Consider the following 14,380-nt stretch of genomic DNA (forward strand, 5'->3'; position numbering starts at 1 on the left):
CACAGTATTTACGTACTTTATTTCTTTACATTAATGCCTGTCTCCCCCTTTAGACTGTTAGCTCACTGTGGGCTTGGAATCTGTCTGTCACCTCTGTTATACTCTCCCAAGCCCTTGGTATAGTGCTCAGCACAAAGTAAACCATCAGTAAATACGATTGATTTTTTTTTTCCCCACCAGGTATCCTCCTTCCTGGTAGCTCAAGTGAGAAAACTGAACGAGAGCAGCAGCCGGAGGTACCAATTCTACGATAAACGGATCAAGAACTTGTTGAAAAAGATCCACACTGACAAGGACAAGGCTGGGAAAGCCCCTGGAGAAGTGAGTGCTGCGACCTGGAGCTCACCTGGGCTCTGTCAATTCATCAGACAACCAATGCCATTCATTCAGTCATATTTATCGAGCGCTTACTGTGTGCAGAACATTGTACTAAGGCTCTTGGGAAAGTACAGTATAGCCATAAACAGACGCATTCAGAGTGGCCGCTGTCTCCCTCCACCCCCTCCTCGATCAATTAATCAATCAATGGTATTTATCGAGCGCTTACTATGTGCAGAGCACTGTACTAAGCACTTGGGAGAGTACAATACAACAGAAGTAGCAGACACGTTCCCTACCTATAACGAGAAATTCCCCAAGCATTTTCACAGTTTACTCTATTTAGAGTTTTCCTGGAGCCTCAGTCATGGGTGGTTTCTGCCAGATAGGGCTTACTCCTACTATGTGAGCAAATGCTGAATTTTCACAGTTGGACCTGCATTTTAGCTAGATGGTGTCATCTGAGACTCTAGACCTTCAGGCCGCCGTCTCCTTTCTCCACAAATTACTAAATAATAATAAGAATGGTGGCATTTGTCAAGCACTTAGTATGTGCCATGTTAAGTGCCAGATACAATAGAATCAAATTAGACACAGTCTCTGTCCCATATGGGGCTCACAGTTTTAGGGGGAGGGAGAATGGGTGTTTAGTCATTCATTCATTCATTCAATAGTATTTATTGAGCGCTTACTATGTGCAGAGCACTGTACTAAACACTTGGAATGTACAAATCGGTAACAGATACAGTCCCTGCCCTTTGACGGGCTTATAGTCCCCACCGAGGCCCAGAGAAGTCAAGTGACTTACCCAAGGCCACACGGCAGGCAAGTGGCAGAGCTGGGATTAGTACCCAGGTCTCCTGACTCCATCCCACGCACTTTCCATTAGCCCACACTGCTTCTCCAAGGAGCCAACCTGCTTACTGTACTCACTGAAGCGAGTAGGTGTGTATTTAAAGGACGAAAGTAAATTCAAAAGTTAGGTAATTTAATCCACTCTCCAAGCACTGAGAACATGTCTCTACAGGCTCGAGGTAGCCAGAAAATTCCTGCAATTGTCACAACCTGCAAATAGTGCAGACAGTAGAGGTGGATGGCTATATGCTCTCACACAAGCTCCACAGTGTGTATCCATCTCTTTTCTCCCCATGTTCTTTGATTCCCATTCCCTGTCTTGTCCTCACCCGTATTGTTCCCCTTTCTCCTCCACTCCTCTGCATCCCATTTACACCTTTCCCTCTCCCTGTTTTCTCAAAAAAACCTGAAGGACTTGAGGGAGAGCACAGGACTCTGGGAGCTCCCCGTGTGCCCACCCTGCCCACCATTCCCCAGCACACCTAGTCGGGTCAGGTATTGGGTCAGTGTTCCCATTTTCACCACTAATAATAATAATTATGGTATTTGTTAAGTGCTTACTATGGGCCAGGCACTGTACTAAGCGCTTGGGTGTATACAAGCAAATAAGGTTGAACACAGTCCCTATCCTGCGTAGGACTCACAATCTTAATCCCCATTTTACAGATGAGGGAACTGAGGCACAGAGAAGTGAAGAGACTTGCCCAGAGCCACACAGCAGACAAGTGGCGGAGCCAGAGTTAGAACTCATTACCCTCTGACTCCCAGGCCCGTGCTCAATCCACCATGCCATGCCACACGTCTCTCCCTGCCCTGCCCACTCAACAGGCCACATGGCTTCAACCCAAATGCACTTTGACTATCTGTGGCCTTCTGTAGACATGTGACTTTGGGGAGTGTTCCTCTCTCGGGTGGATGGCTAGAAAGAGCTAGGTCAAACCCAGCCCTTGAAAGACTTCTGGGAAGTGCAGGTTGCCGCTCTGTCTGCTGTTAGAGAAGAAAAGCTTTTCCTTTCTTAACTGGAAATAGTTCCGAGACTGTTTTATCCCCCTTCTTCTGAGGAGAGGAGGAAGTCTCTCCACGTGGGCATTCCTGCTGATGCTCAGCTGAGATCCTTTCCACCAGACCTTTTTTGACCTCCTCCCCTAGCCCCCTTTCCCTCTCTGCCTGCCCCCACAACACACACACACACACACACACACACACACTCTCTCTCTCTCTCTCTCTCTCTCTCTCTCTCTCACACACACACATTCCCATCTCTATCAAAGACTGCTGACTGAGAGACTCTACAGAAACCATCTCAACAGAAATCCTGGAAAGGGTCTTCACAGATATCCATTCTCCAAGAGGTGGTTTGGGGCAGGGATTTGGGCTTTGACTCCATTGCTGAGGTCTCCGTTCTTGAACATGTTCACGCGAGGATGAGGCAGAGAGCCATAGTTTAATGGAAACTGGAAGGATCTATGAAATAGGGATGCAAAACCGGTTCTACCTTCTATTTTATGCATTCATTCATTGTCACTCAATCATATTTATTGAGCACTTACTGTGTGCAAAGCACCCTACTAAGTGCTTGGGAAAGTACAATACGGTATTTGAGGGACAATCCCTGCCCCCAACAAGCTCACAGTCTGGGGGTAAAGGGGAGAGACAGATATCAATACAAGTAAACAGTCATCAATATAAATAAATAAAATTACATATATATATATATATGTGCTGTGGGGCGGGGGGGGGGCGGGGGGAAGAGCTAAGGGACCAAGTCAGAGTGACATAGAAGGGAGTGGGAGATGAAGGAAAAGTGGGGGTTAGTCTGGGAAGACCTCTTGGAGGAGATGTGCCTTCAATAAGGCTTTGAAGAAGGGGAGAGTAAATGGTGGATTTGAGGAGGGAGGGCGTTCCAGGCCGGAGGTAGGACGCGGGCCATGAGACGGCGGTGAGACGGGTAAGATCGAGGCAGAGTGAAAAGGTTAGCAGCATAGGAGCAGTGTGTGTGGGTTGGGTTGTAGAAGAAGATAAGCGAATTGAGTTAAGAGGGAGGAAGTTGAAGGAGTGCTTTATAGCCAATGGAAAGGAGTTTTTGTTTGATACAGAGGTGGACGGCAACCACTGGAGATTTTTGAGGGGGGTGACATGCCCCGAACGTTTCTGAAGGAAGATAATTCGGTCAGTGGAGTGAAGTATGGATTGGAGTGGGAAAGAGGCAGGAGGTTGGGAGGTCAGAAAGGAGGTTGATACAGTAATCTAGGCAGGATAGGATGATTGTACTAATGTAGTGGTGATTTGTGTGGAGAGGAAAGAGCAGATTTTAGCGATGTTGTGACTGTGAGCCCCATGTGGGACAGGAACTGTGTCCAACCTGATCGATTTGTATGTACCCCAGGGCTTAGAACTGCGATTGACACATAGTAAATGCTAAACAAGTATCATTAAAAATAAAACAACACCAACAAACAAATCTAGTTGGCTCTAAATAAAAATTATACTACCTTGTGAACGCCTGGGGGCACTCTGACTTTATTCCCTAGTTATTTCTGAATTGCTGGTATTTATGACTCCGGTGGGAGGCTGAGAACTGAATTTGCTAAAAATATACGTTTTTAAAGTTTCCTTCGCTTCTTCCTGGTCTTCTCCAGATTCACTTTTACGAGAGACCTTGGTCTGAGTTAACGAACCACACACAGGTGAGGGCGTTTGTGGAAAGAAGGCCACTGAAAAAACCTGACAGACTAATCCTTTTAGTATCCAGAATTTCTTTCTGTGTTTTTGGTGCATTTTCCAGCGCACCTGAAAAGCTCTAAGCTGTTTGTGATTGAATTTCAGACCCCAAGTGGCTCTCTGATTCACGCCATTTGTCCGTGATTAAACCTTCTTCTGTGTGTTCGCTTAGCCATCCAAGGTGGTGAAAATCCAGGCTACTTTGTTTCTGAAAGACTCTTTGGAGGTGCACTTGAATAATGGGACCAAAGCAGCTGATGTCCTCAAGCAGTTCCAGAAGCATCTCTGTTCCAGTAACTGGAATATTGTGAATACCGTCAATCTCATCAAATGGTAACTAGCAGCCTGAATGGTTACGTGAAACCAGAACCTCTCTGCTGTTTCCCACCCCAGTGATGAAGAGAATCTGGGCGGAAGGGAGGGGTAGGAAGTGTGTGACAGTGCCACCCGGAAGGGATTTCCAGGTGAAGTAAACGTTGCAGCGTGAGAATCAGAAGGACCCGGGTTCTAATCCCGGCTCTGCCACTTGCCTGCTCTGTGAATTTGAGCATGTTACTTCACCTCTCTGGGCCTCAGTAGTCCCATCCGTAAAACGGGGATTAAACGCCAGTCCTTCCTTTTACGTAACATGGACCGTGAGCCCTCTAAGGGACAGGGACCGTGTCCAACTTGATTATCTTGTATTTACTCCAGTGCTTAGCACATAGTAAGCACTTAAGAGGTACCGCCTTTATTATTACTGCAGTTTGCCCTTCATTTTTCACTCTCTTTTTAAGCATTTGGGATGTGAATCTGGACTGTGCCTTATCCAACCCATCAGTAGTTTAGATTCCAAATAGAAAGGGTCATTACTGCACACAGTAAGTGCTCAATAAATACCACTGATTGATTGCCTGGAGCTGGGAGACTTAAGCACTTTCTTTTCCCTCAGAAAGGGTCTGGATCTCACCAGTGACACAGGCAGTGTCCCAGAATGGGATAAAGAAAAGTCATCATCCCATATTCTTGTTCTGATCCACTTTGTTTCGCCTGCCTGTTTCTCAGGGCCGAAGAACGGCTTCTGTTAAAGGAGGCAATGATGTGAGGATGCAGGACAGATAAATGGAAGAGCCCTCTTCACTTATGAAGCTGGTTATCCACCCCTCAGAACCTCACCAGCCTCTCTGAGGAGATATAGTAATAATAATGATAATTGCATTTAAGCTCTTACTATGTGCCAAGCACGTTACTAAGCGCTTGGGTAGGTACCCGATAATCAGGTCCCACGTGGAGCTCACATTCTAAGTAGGACACAGGTATATTGAATCTCCATTTTGCAGATGAGGGAACTGAGGCACAGAGAGGTGAGTTGCCCAAGGTCACACAGCTGGTAAATGACAGAGCTGAGATTAGAGCCCAGGTTCTCTGACTCTCAGGCCTGTGCTCTTTCCACTGTGGCGTGCTGCTGTTCTGATGAACAGCAAATGTAACAAATGCATCACACAACAGCAATCCAGGGGCTCAAAGCACCAGGTTTTTATCGACTTTGACCCACTGTTGAGCCTTTGTATGGGGTTGTGTGGCTGGGTGACATTAATTTAAGGATGTGGGCCACTACTTATTAACTCTGCTGCCGAGAACGGCTCTTGCAGGCTCCGTATTGACAGCCAGGCCTCTCTCACGAATTAAATGTTTCCCTCTTCAGGAGCAGTCTTCATTCCTCATGGTGAATCTGATCGGGATGAAGAGTGCTTCTGTTTTTTCCCCTCCCCCGCTTCTTAGACTGTGCAACTCAGCTTTCCGGAAGCCCCGGAGAGCAGTGGAGCCTGCTGTCAGAGAGCTGGCCGCTTCCTGGCGAGTCGGTTGCCGTCAAATAAAAACGCCTTGGGTTTCTTTTCCGCTGGTTGAATGGGATGGGGTCGCCCTGCCTCACTGTCTGTGTCCACTCAGGGGCCTGCTTCTCCTTCTGTTTCCCACAGCAATGGATCCACTGAGGCTTCTAACCTGCTCCTGTATGAAGTTGGCGGCAATATAAGTAAGTTCTCAACTGGGACATTTGCAACATATCAGGGACCCAAGTTCCAAAGAGATCATCTCCTTGGAAGCCTCGTTCCCAGTTGCAGAATTCAGGAGGAGGAAAAGAGAAGCAATGTGGCCTAGTAGATAGAGCATGGGCCTGGGTTCCAATCCTGACTGCGCTACTTGTCTGCTGTATGACCTTGAGCAAGACACTTCACTTCCTCTGTGCCTCAGTTACATCATCCATAAAATGGGGAGCAAAACAGTAAGCCCCAAGTGGGAATCTGGACTTTGTCCGACCCGATTAGCTTGTATCTGCCCGAGCATTTAATACAGTGCTGGGCACATAGTAAGTGCTTAACAAATACCGTTTTAAAAAAAAAAAAAGGAAAAGGGAAAATGGCAAGGAACTCATTTCAGGGGACGTTGCCCTTCTGAGTGAGTCCCAAGTGTTTTCTCAGCTGGGCAGTTGTGCGCCGGGCTCTGAGAGTCCCTCAGGGAGGGATTCCTGATGGATGGCCAGACCCCTACAACTTTTCCACACAAAGCGATGCTTTCAAGAATATTCCTGAATGTTCAGGCGTTTTCCCCAGTTATAACATCCTCTAGTCTGTAGGGTCACTGAGGGCAGGGAATGTCCCCATTACATTGTTATATTGTACTTTCCTAGTGCTTAGTACAGTGCTCTGCACACAGTAAGCGCTCAGTAAATACGCCTGCCTGACTCTCTGCGGGATTCCTGGGGAATCATTAGTCAGTGATCTTTACTGAGCGCTTACTGGGGCGCAGCGGGCTGTATGAAACAGCACTGTAATGAGGTTGCATTGAATGAGAATGAAGAGGTAATCCAGTATAGGGAAATCTGGAGCCCAGGTGTGCGGAATGGAGATCCCTAGGGGCTAAGCATCATCTCCATTCACCTCAGACTAGCAGTGGAGCCCAGTTGTTTTTTCTTTTATGGTATTTTTTAAGCACTTAACTGTGTGCTAGAAACTGGGGTAGATACAAGCTAATCAGGTTGGATACAGTCCATGTCCCATATGGGGCTCACAGACTTAATCCCCGTTTTGCAGAGGAGGTAACTGTGATAAAGGGAAGTGAAGTGACTTGCCCAACGTCACACTGCAGACAAGTGGCAGAGCTGGGATTAGAATCCACGTCCTTCTGACGGCCAGGCCTGTGCTCTATCCGCTAGGCCATGCTGCTTCTCCTCACGAGAAGCACACTGAGCAACAGTGTGCAGGGGAGAGCTTGTGGGGCTCCCACACGTTGAGTCCAGCAGCCCGAATGAGTCAAAAGTGGCCACTAAAGGTTTTGCTGAAGTACCAGAATCAACAATATTTATCAAGCACCTCCCAGAAGCCAAGCACAGGATTACATGCTTGGGCATATAGAAAAGAAATCAAAGATTTAATTTCCATCTTTGAACAGCTAGCAATCCAATGGGAGAGGCACCAGACACAAATGGATGAATGTACAATGTTTTAAAAATTTAATTGTGTTTGTTAAGAAGCATCGCGGCTCAGTGGAAAGAGCCCGGGCTGGGGAGTCAGAGCTCATGGATTCAAATGCCGGCTCTGCCGCTTGTCAGCTGTGTGACTTTGGACAAGTCACTTAACTTCTCTGGGCCTCAGTTACCTCATCTGTAAAATGGAGATTAAGACTGTGAGCCCCACGTGGGACGATCCGATCACCTTGCATCCTCCCCAGGGCTTAGAACAAAGTAAGCGCTTAACAAATGCCATCGTCATCATCACTTACAATATGCCAGGCACAGTATAGAGTGCTAGGGTTGATGCGAGATAATCAGGTTGGATACAGTCCATGTGCCACGAGGGGTTTACAGTCATAATCCCCATTTTGCCAGTTTGGTGACTGAGGTACAGAGAAATTGAGTGACTTGCCTAAGGTCACACAGCAGACAAGTAGCAGAACCAGTATTAGAACCCAGGTTCCTCTGACTCCCAAATCTGTGCTCTTTCCACTAGGCCACGCTGCTTCCGCACAATTTCTAAGAGTGAGAAGAGGTAAAAATAAGAGACAGGAATGGATAAACAAACACAGGATTACTGATGTGGCTGGTGGTATGGCCTGACTGGGAAGGAGTGGGATTAAATAAGGAATGGGATCTGAGAGGAGATGACTTTCTAGAAAGTCTTTGATGAAGGGAAGGCATGTGGCTTGCTAAAGCCGGTAGGGGAAAGATTTGAACAGTAGAGCAGAGGTTGGAGGTAGAGTGATGGGCAGAGGGATTTCTTTTATTAATAATAGTAATAAGGTGATATTATTAAGTGCTTACTATGTGCCAAACACTGATCTAAGCACTGGGGTAGATACAAGTTAATCAGGTCAGACAGTCACTGTCTGACACGGGGCTCACAGCCCAAGTAGAAAGAAGACCAGGTATTGAATCCCCATTGTACCCCCGACGAAACGAAGGCACGGAGAAGTTAAGCGACTTGCTCAAGGCCACCCAGACAAGTGACAGAGCTGGGATTAGAACCCAGGTCCTAATGCAGGTCCATGATTTTTACACTAGGGCACACCATTTCCCTGGTTTGCTGGGGCAGAGCAAGGAGTACAAGGTGGGGTGTGACGGGAGAAGACCACAGATGGGGAAAGGCTGGCCAGCTGATAGATATTTTTGTTGTGTACATGAAAGAAGCCATAGCAGATTTTGGAGAAGGTTGTTCTTCAGTCAGTCTTTCAGAAGGGTGAAGTGTGCATGGCCATGGTCCCCCTGTTCATTATCTCCGAGGACGTGTTCCATCACTACATCTCATTTTGTTCTCCCCTGACCTGCTTCTTCCTTCGGTATCAGAGGAGCAGTCTGCGTCCTCCTCAGAGTTGTCTCCTGTGGATTTGTCTCGGGCGGGGACGGTGGGGAAGGAAAGACATGGAAGGGAGCCCGGGGATAGGGATGGTAAAGGGCCCGGCATAGATGGAGGATGAAACAGAGTGGCCTAGTGAAAAGACCAGGGGCCTGGGAGTCGGAGGTGTATTGTTTGCACTGTACTCTCCCTAGCACTTAGTACATTTCTCTGCACAAATTAAGCACAGGATAAATGCCATCGATTCTATTCCCAGATCTGCCAACTACCTGCCGTGACCTTGGCCAAGTCACTTCACTTCTCTATGCTCAGTTTCCTCATCTCTAAAATGGGGATTCAATGTCTGTTGTCCCTCCTACTTTGTCTATTCTATGAGCCCAGTATGGAACAGGGATTGGGTCCAAACTGATTAATTTTTATATACGCCAGCATTTAGAATGGTGCTTACCCATAGTAAGCACTTAACAAATACAACGATGATAATAATAATAATAGACCCCAAGAAATGTTAGGTTTTTTTGTTTTGTCTATGGTGTTTTTTTAAGTGTTTACTATGTGCCAAGCTCTGGACTAAGCTCTGGGGAAGGTACAAGTTAATTGGGTTGGACACAGTCCCTGTCCCACATAGGGCTCACAGTCTCTAGTCTCCATGTTACAGATGAGGTAACTGAGGCACAGAGAAGCGAAGTGACTTGCCCATGGGTCACACAGCAGACGAGTGGCAGAGCTGAGATGAGAACCCAAGTCCTTCTGACTCCGGGGCCCGTGCCCTACCCACTAGGACGTGCTGCTTCTCGACCATTTTAACCATATGCTTTTTCTTCCTTCCAGGTGAGCATTGCCTGGACCCAGACACCTACCTCTTAGACTTGTACCACATCAATCCTCATGGGGAGTGGGTCATTAAGCAGAGCCCAACCTTACCACAGATACTTTAGAGGATATTCCTCTGGTCACGAAGTCTTCGATCCAAGTTTCTGAGAGGTCAGTTGGCCTGAACGCATGAGATCCACATGTGACACCCTGCAATAGAGGGAAGCAACTCTGATTTCATGAAGGAAACCAGCTTTGTCCATTTCTGCCTCGCGGGCTGTGAAGAGAGCAGTCATCCCCAGTCCCTCAGAGAGCTGGTAAAAAGGCGGTCCACCTCGGCGACAGCTCTCTGATCCCCTTGCGAATTGATCCACCGTCAGAGAGAAGCCCGCTCTTAGAGGAAGACGCCAGCAAGATCCAGTTAGTTTCTCAAAACTCGCTTTGGACGTTCCATGCTGAGGCGGGAGGGAACGGCTGGGACAACTTTCTCCGACCTGGCCCAAACTAGCCTGTTCTGCCAGTGACATTTAATGATGGGCATCTTGGGCTGCAGGTGGGCTAGGAGAGATGGCTCTCTTCCTGCAGCTTCTAAGCTGCTTGGATGTTTAAAGGGCCAATGAGACAAATACAATTTTGTCTAACAAAGAGCAAAACAAAAATCTAACCTTCCTGAAGGACCTACCCTTCTCATTGCCCCCAGAAGTAGGGTGACTGGATGTGTTACCTACCCCATGTGATTGGCTGCCCTTCTTGAGCTGCAGGTGCTGGTGAAACCAATGTGCCAAGAGTGTCTGTCTTGTACCCGTTCCTTACAGTGCCATCTGGGGAAAGATGAAATGGAGCAGTTTGAGTCGAAGGACCGCACGTATGAAGGGACGACTGTCCAGTTGGGCAACCTTCAACTCTAAATTAAAGAATATCGGAGAGGGATATCTCTAGAATGTTTCTTTTTTTAAGGAAAAAAAAAAACCCTTATCCTGTTGAAAGCTGTAAAGATCGAGATGGAAGCCATTCTGGGGAAAGAGTGCGGAGAAACTGCTGCCTTCCCTGTCTGAGATGAGCGTATGCAGGATTGAGAAGAATTCTCTTCCCAAGACTTCATCTAGGGAAACCACTTCAATGTGGCTGTTGGTCCCTAAATGCTCCTGAGGCCTGACTTTCAGAATCAACTGACTTTCAACTCCTCCAGGAAAGACCTTCACAGATCACTTTTGGCAATCCCACATCAATTCGATGACCGAGTATTACTTCTTACAAAGAAATAGAATGCTGACTAACTTCTGCTCCTCCTCTTCTTTCAAAGTCACTATTGGGTGTCCTGATCCAGATACTGTCAGGCCTTGGAAATGACCAATGCAAATCAGAAGCATTTGAGCCAAGTTACTAATTCCTTTTTGTCACAAGCGTGTGTGTGTATGTGTGTGTACAGTGCGTGTTCCTAGGAGAGATAGTGATATTTTTAGTGACTAGCCTAGAACGTCTGCTCATTTATAGTGTCTTATGTGAAAAAGATGTGCAAGAGTTTTTGTTAGAAAGTACATAGTTTCCACACTTTTCTAATCCTGTTGAAAAAGCCAAGAGAGCCAACTGGATACCCCCTAGCAGGGATTAAAAAAAAAAAACTTTGGACCTTCACCCTGAGAGAAAGTGAACACTGAGCATGACTATAATTTCATGATGGCATTTTGTTGTTTTTTAAGTGGTTTGCCTTACTCTCGGAACAGATTCATCTGGAGAACATGCTTTGTATCCCGAGGTGTGTTTGGAGCAGTTTATTCACCTATACTGAATCATAACTTCCTCTGGTATTAATAGTTAAAAGATCTGTACTTCAATCCGTTGTTTTTTCCCATCCTCATTTTAGAGTGGAATAACAAAACATAACTGGAACTGCTGGAACGGCATATTCCTTTCACTTACGCAGCTGCCTCCTCCTCCCCTCCACCCAAGCAGTTAAAAAGCGAGTTGCCAAATGATTAAGGAACGAAAGAAAGGATCTCTGGGATCCGGGGGCATCTCCCTCCCTGGGAAGGAGGAGGAAGAGGCAATGAATGTCTCGCCATGAAGACTGGAGGCCAGGGTAGAAATCGTTAACCATCGAGCTCTGCTGCTCAAAATGTCCTCAGCCTCAGGCTTTGAAAGAGAGATTTCGTGGAACAAGGAAAAAGGGGAGGAATGGTTTGGGGAGCTCTTAATATAAGGATGCGGCTGTGGACGATGATGCCATATTGTCTCTCCAGCACTAGTCAGGATCAAGGATTTCCATGCTTCAGCTCCACAGATTAGATCTCTCATCAGCATTTGGTGTGGGATACTCTTTTTGAAGAGCTGAAAAGGACAGTGGGATCAGGAGGACTATATTGGCCCTAGCTCATTAGGAGACTAAATTTCCTAGGGCAGATTACTTTGACTGTTATCCACTGTGAAGCTGCAGCTGTGAAATGGGGATGGAGAGTCAGTACTCTTTTTCAGAAGTGTGTGCAGTGTAAGAAACCGCTATTGTGCAAGTCATAGGGAAAGGGTGTATAGAGTTCAGATTTATCCATTGAGTTGATGTTGGCAATTTTAGTGTCCTATTTTTTGCAGGAGGGGAGAGTATGGTGAAGTTGAAACCCCATCACTACAAGGTTTTGAATATTGGTTTTTATTATCTTTTTAAAATTTTTTAATGCTGTATTTAAAATCAGTTTAATCAATAAAGCTACAAGAGAAATTAAACATGCCACTTAACTCATTGCGTTGACTTTTCTACCCCAGTTCCCTGCACAAAGGAGGGATTTATAAGTTGGTGCGCTGTTTCACACCAGAGGAATGACTACTAACTTTTGAGCTAGAGTTCATCTTGGCTTAAGTCATTTACATTGCTAGATGTTATTACATCGTGTTGGAAATGAGTAGTTAGAGGTTGCTACATGTCTAACTTAGATGTAATTGCCATGAGCAGATGATCTTAGCCAATATGTGAGGAGGACAAGCCCCATTTGACCATTCTAGCTGAAAATATTTTTCTGCTTGCCTTGCGTGTTAGAGGGTAAGCTCTGTGAGGACAGAGAGTGTTACGTTATTGGTCTGTACTTAATAATAATGTTGGTATTTGTTAAGCGCTTACTATGTGCAAAGCACTGTTCTAAGGGCTGGGGGGGGCCTAGAAGGTGATGAGGTCCCACGTGGGGCTCGCAGTCTTCATCCCCATTTTACAGATGAGGTCACTGAGGCCCAGAGAAGTGAAGTGACTTGCCCAAAGTCACTCAGCTGACAAGCGGCGGAGCCGGGATTAGAACCCGTGACCTCTGACTCCCAAGCCCGGGCTCTTGCCACTGAACCATGGCTACAAGTACTGCTGCTTCCACTGGACAAGATGGTGGGTGAGATATGGACTGCAGCTTCCCATCTGGCGGGCCACTCCTCTCCCCCATCTTTAAAGCCTTTCTGAAATCACTACTCCTCCAGGAAGCCGTCCCTGATTAGTCTCATCTCTCCACCCGATTTCCCCTCTTCAGCACTTTCTCATTACCTAAGGTCTTGTACACTCGCACCCCCGCTCCACTGCACGTATGTAGACTGTAAGCTCTCTGTGGGCAACTCTTACTCTCCCTAGTGCCTAGTATGGTTCTCCGTCCACAGTACGTGCTCAATAAATACCATTGATTGTGTCCCTAACCTTACACTTTTTTGCTCCCTCCTTCCTGTAATTTATTTCTGTGTCTGTCTTGCTTGCTAGATTGTAAACTCCTTGAGGGCAGGGATTATGTGTACTAACTTTAAGTACAGTGCCTGGCACATAGTAAGCGCTTAACAAATACCATAGTTATTATTATTCTCCCAAGTGCCAAGGGTCGGAAACGACTCGACCACATAAGTGCCTAGTACAGTGCTCTGCACACAGTAAGCACTCCGTACAACTACTTATAAAGCTTGAGTTTCGTTACTTCTGGACTGGGGTTTGGGGAGGGGAAGGGTAGGATTTGATTGGGTAGAAGATTTTCTGTGTTTATTCTTTCTCCCCTAGATGGTAAACTTTTCAAGGGCGGGAACCATCGTTGCTTCTTGTATTTATTTAAATATTTCCTCATGCCGTTCAGTGCTCAGAATAGGCCCTAGACAAATATTAGTAATAATAACGATAATAAGGTGATCGACTTTTGCAAGTAACATCTCCAGATGGTCCTGTGGCAAACTTTAAAAAAAAACAAACAGGTGCTTTCGGATAGGTTTGTCTTCTTAGTCCTTAGGCATGATTATCTGAGGGGAAAACACCTTCGGTTTAATCAAGTTTTAGTCCATCCATTCATCTTCAATGTTATCCAAGGGCTAATCTCTTTGCATTCCCAAGGGCATTTTTTTGTTGATTATTTTCCTTCCACCCTGACTGCCCGCTGTGACTTATGCATGCTGCGTACTCTAAGGCTTTCACTGACGGTTAACCATTTTCTCAGACTTTTGTGCTCTGCCTCTCCAGTTCTTTCTGGGTCCCCTCCTGCTGCCTATATCAAGGTCGCAGAGGGTGGCAGAGGGCGGGAGCGGGGAGAAGAGGGCAACAGAAAGCTCCCCAGAGCAGCAGAAGGTGGTAGCAATAGGCAGCAGAGGATGGCAGAGGGAAGGAGCGGGATGCAGAGAGTGACAGAGAGCAGCTATGAGCAGCAACAGAGAGCAGAGGATGGCAGAGAGCGGCCTGAGCAGCAAGAGAGAACGGAGGATGGCAGAGGGAAATAATAATGATGATGCTGATGATATTTGTTAAGTCTTTACTACGTGCCAGGAACTGTACTAAGCGCTGGGGTGGATACGAGTTAATCGGGTTGGCCAGAGTCCCTGTCCCACATGGGGCTCACACTCTTAATCCC

The 14,380-nt window shown here is 46.6% G+C and overlaps 1 protein-coding gene across 4 annotated transcripts in view; it reads left to right on the forward strand.

Moving 5' to 3' along the window:
• ARHGAP40 (Rho GTPase activating protein 40) overlaps positions 1-12,259 on the forward strand; it is a 90,351-nt gene extending 78,092 nt beyond the window's left edge. For 3 of the 4 annotated variants that reach the window (XM_029071011.2, XM_029071012.2, XM_029071007.2), the window contains 4 exons: positions 181-321; positions 4,067-4,227; positions 5,853-5,908; positions 9,555-12,259. In XM_029071011.2, the coding sequence (XP_028926844.1) occupies positions 181-321; positions 4,067-4,227; positions 5,853-5,908; positions 9,555-9,661 (465 nt within the window). In that variant the 3' untranslated portion in view covers positions 9,662-12,259. The remainder of the gene's footprint in view (positions 1-180; positions 322-4,066; positions 4,228-5,852; positions 5,909-9,554) is intronic. The other variant, XM_029071008.2, reaches the window with a different exon arrangement.
• Positions 12,260-14,380: the final 2,121 nt, after the last annotated feature.

Source organism: Ornithorhynchus anatinus, chromosome 8 (assembly GCF_004115215.2).
Source record: "Ornithorhynchus anatinus isolate Pmale09 chromosome 8, mOrnAna1.pri.v4, whole genome shotgun sequence".
Taxonomy (NCBI): Eukaryota; Metazoa; Chordata; class Mammalia; order Monotremata; family Ornithorhynchidae; genus Ornithorhynchus; species Ornithorhynchus anatinus.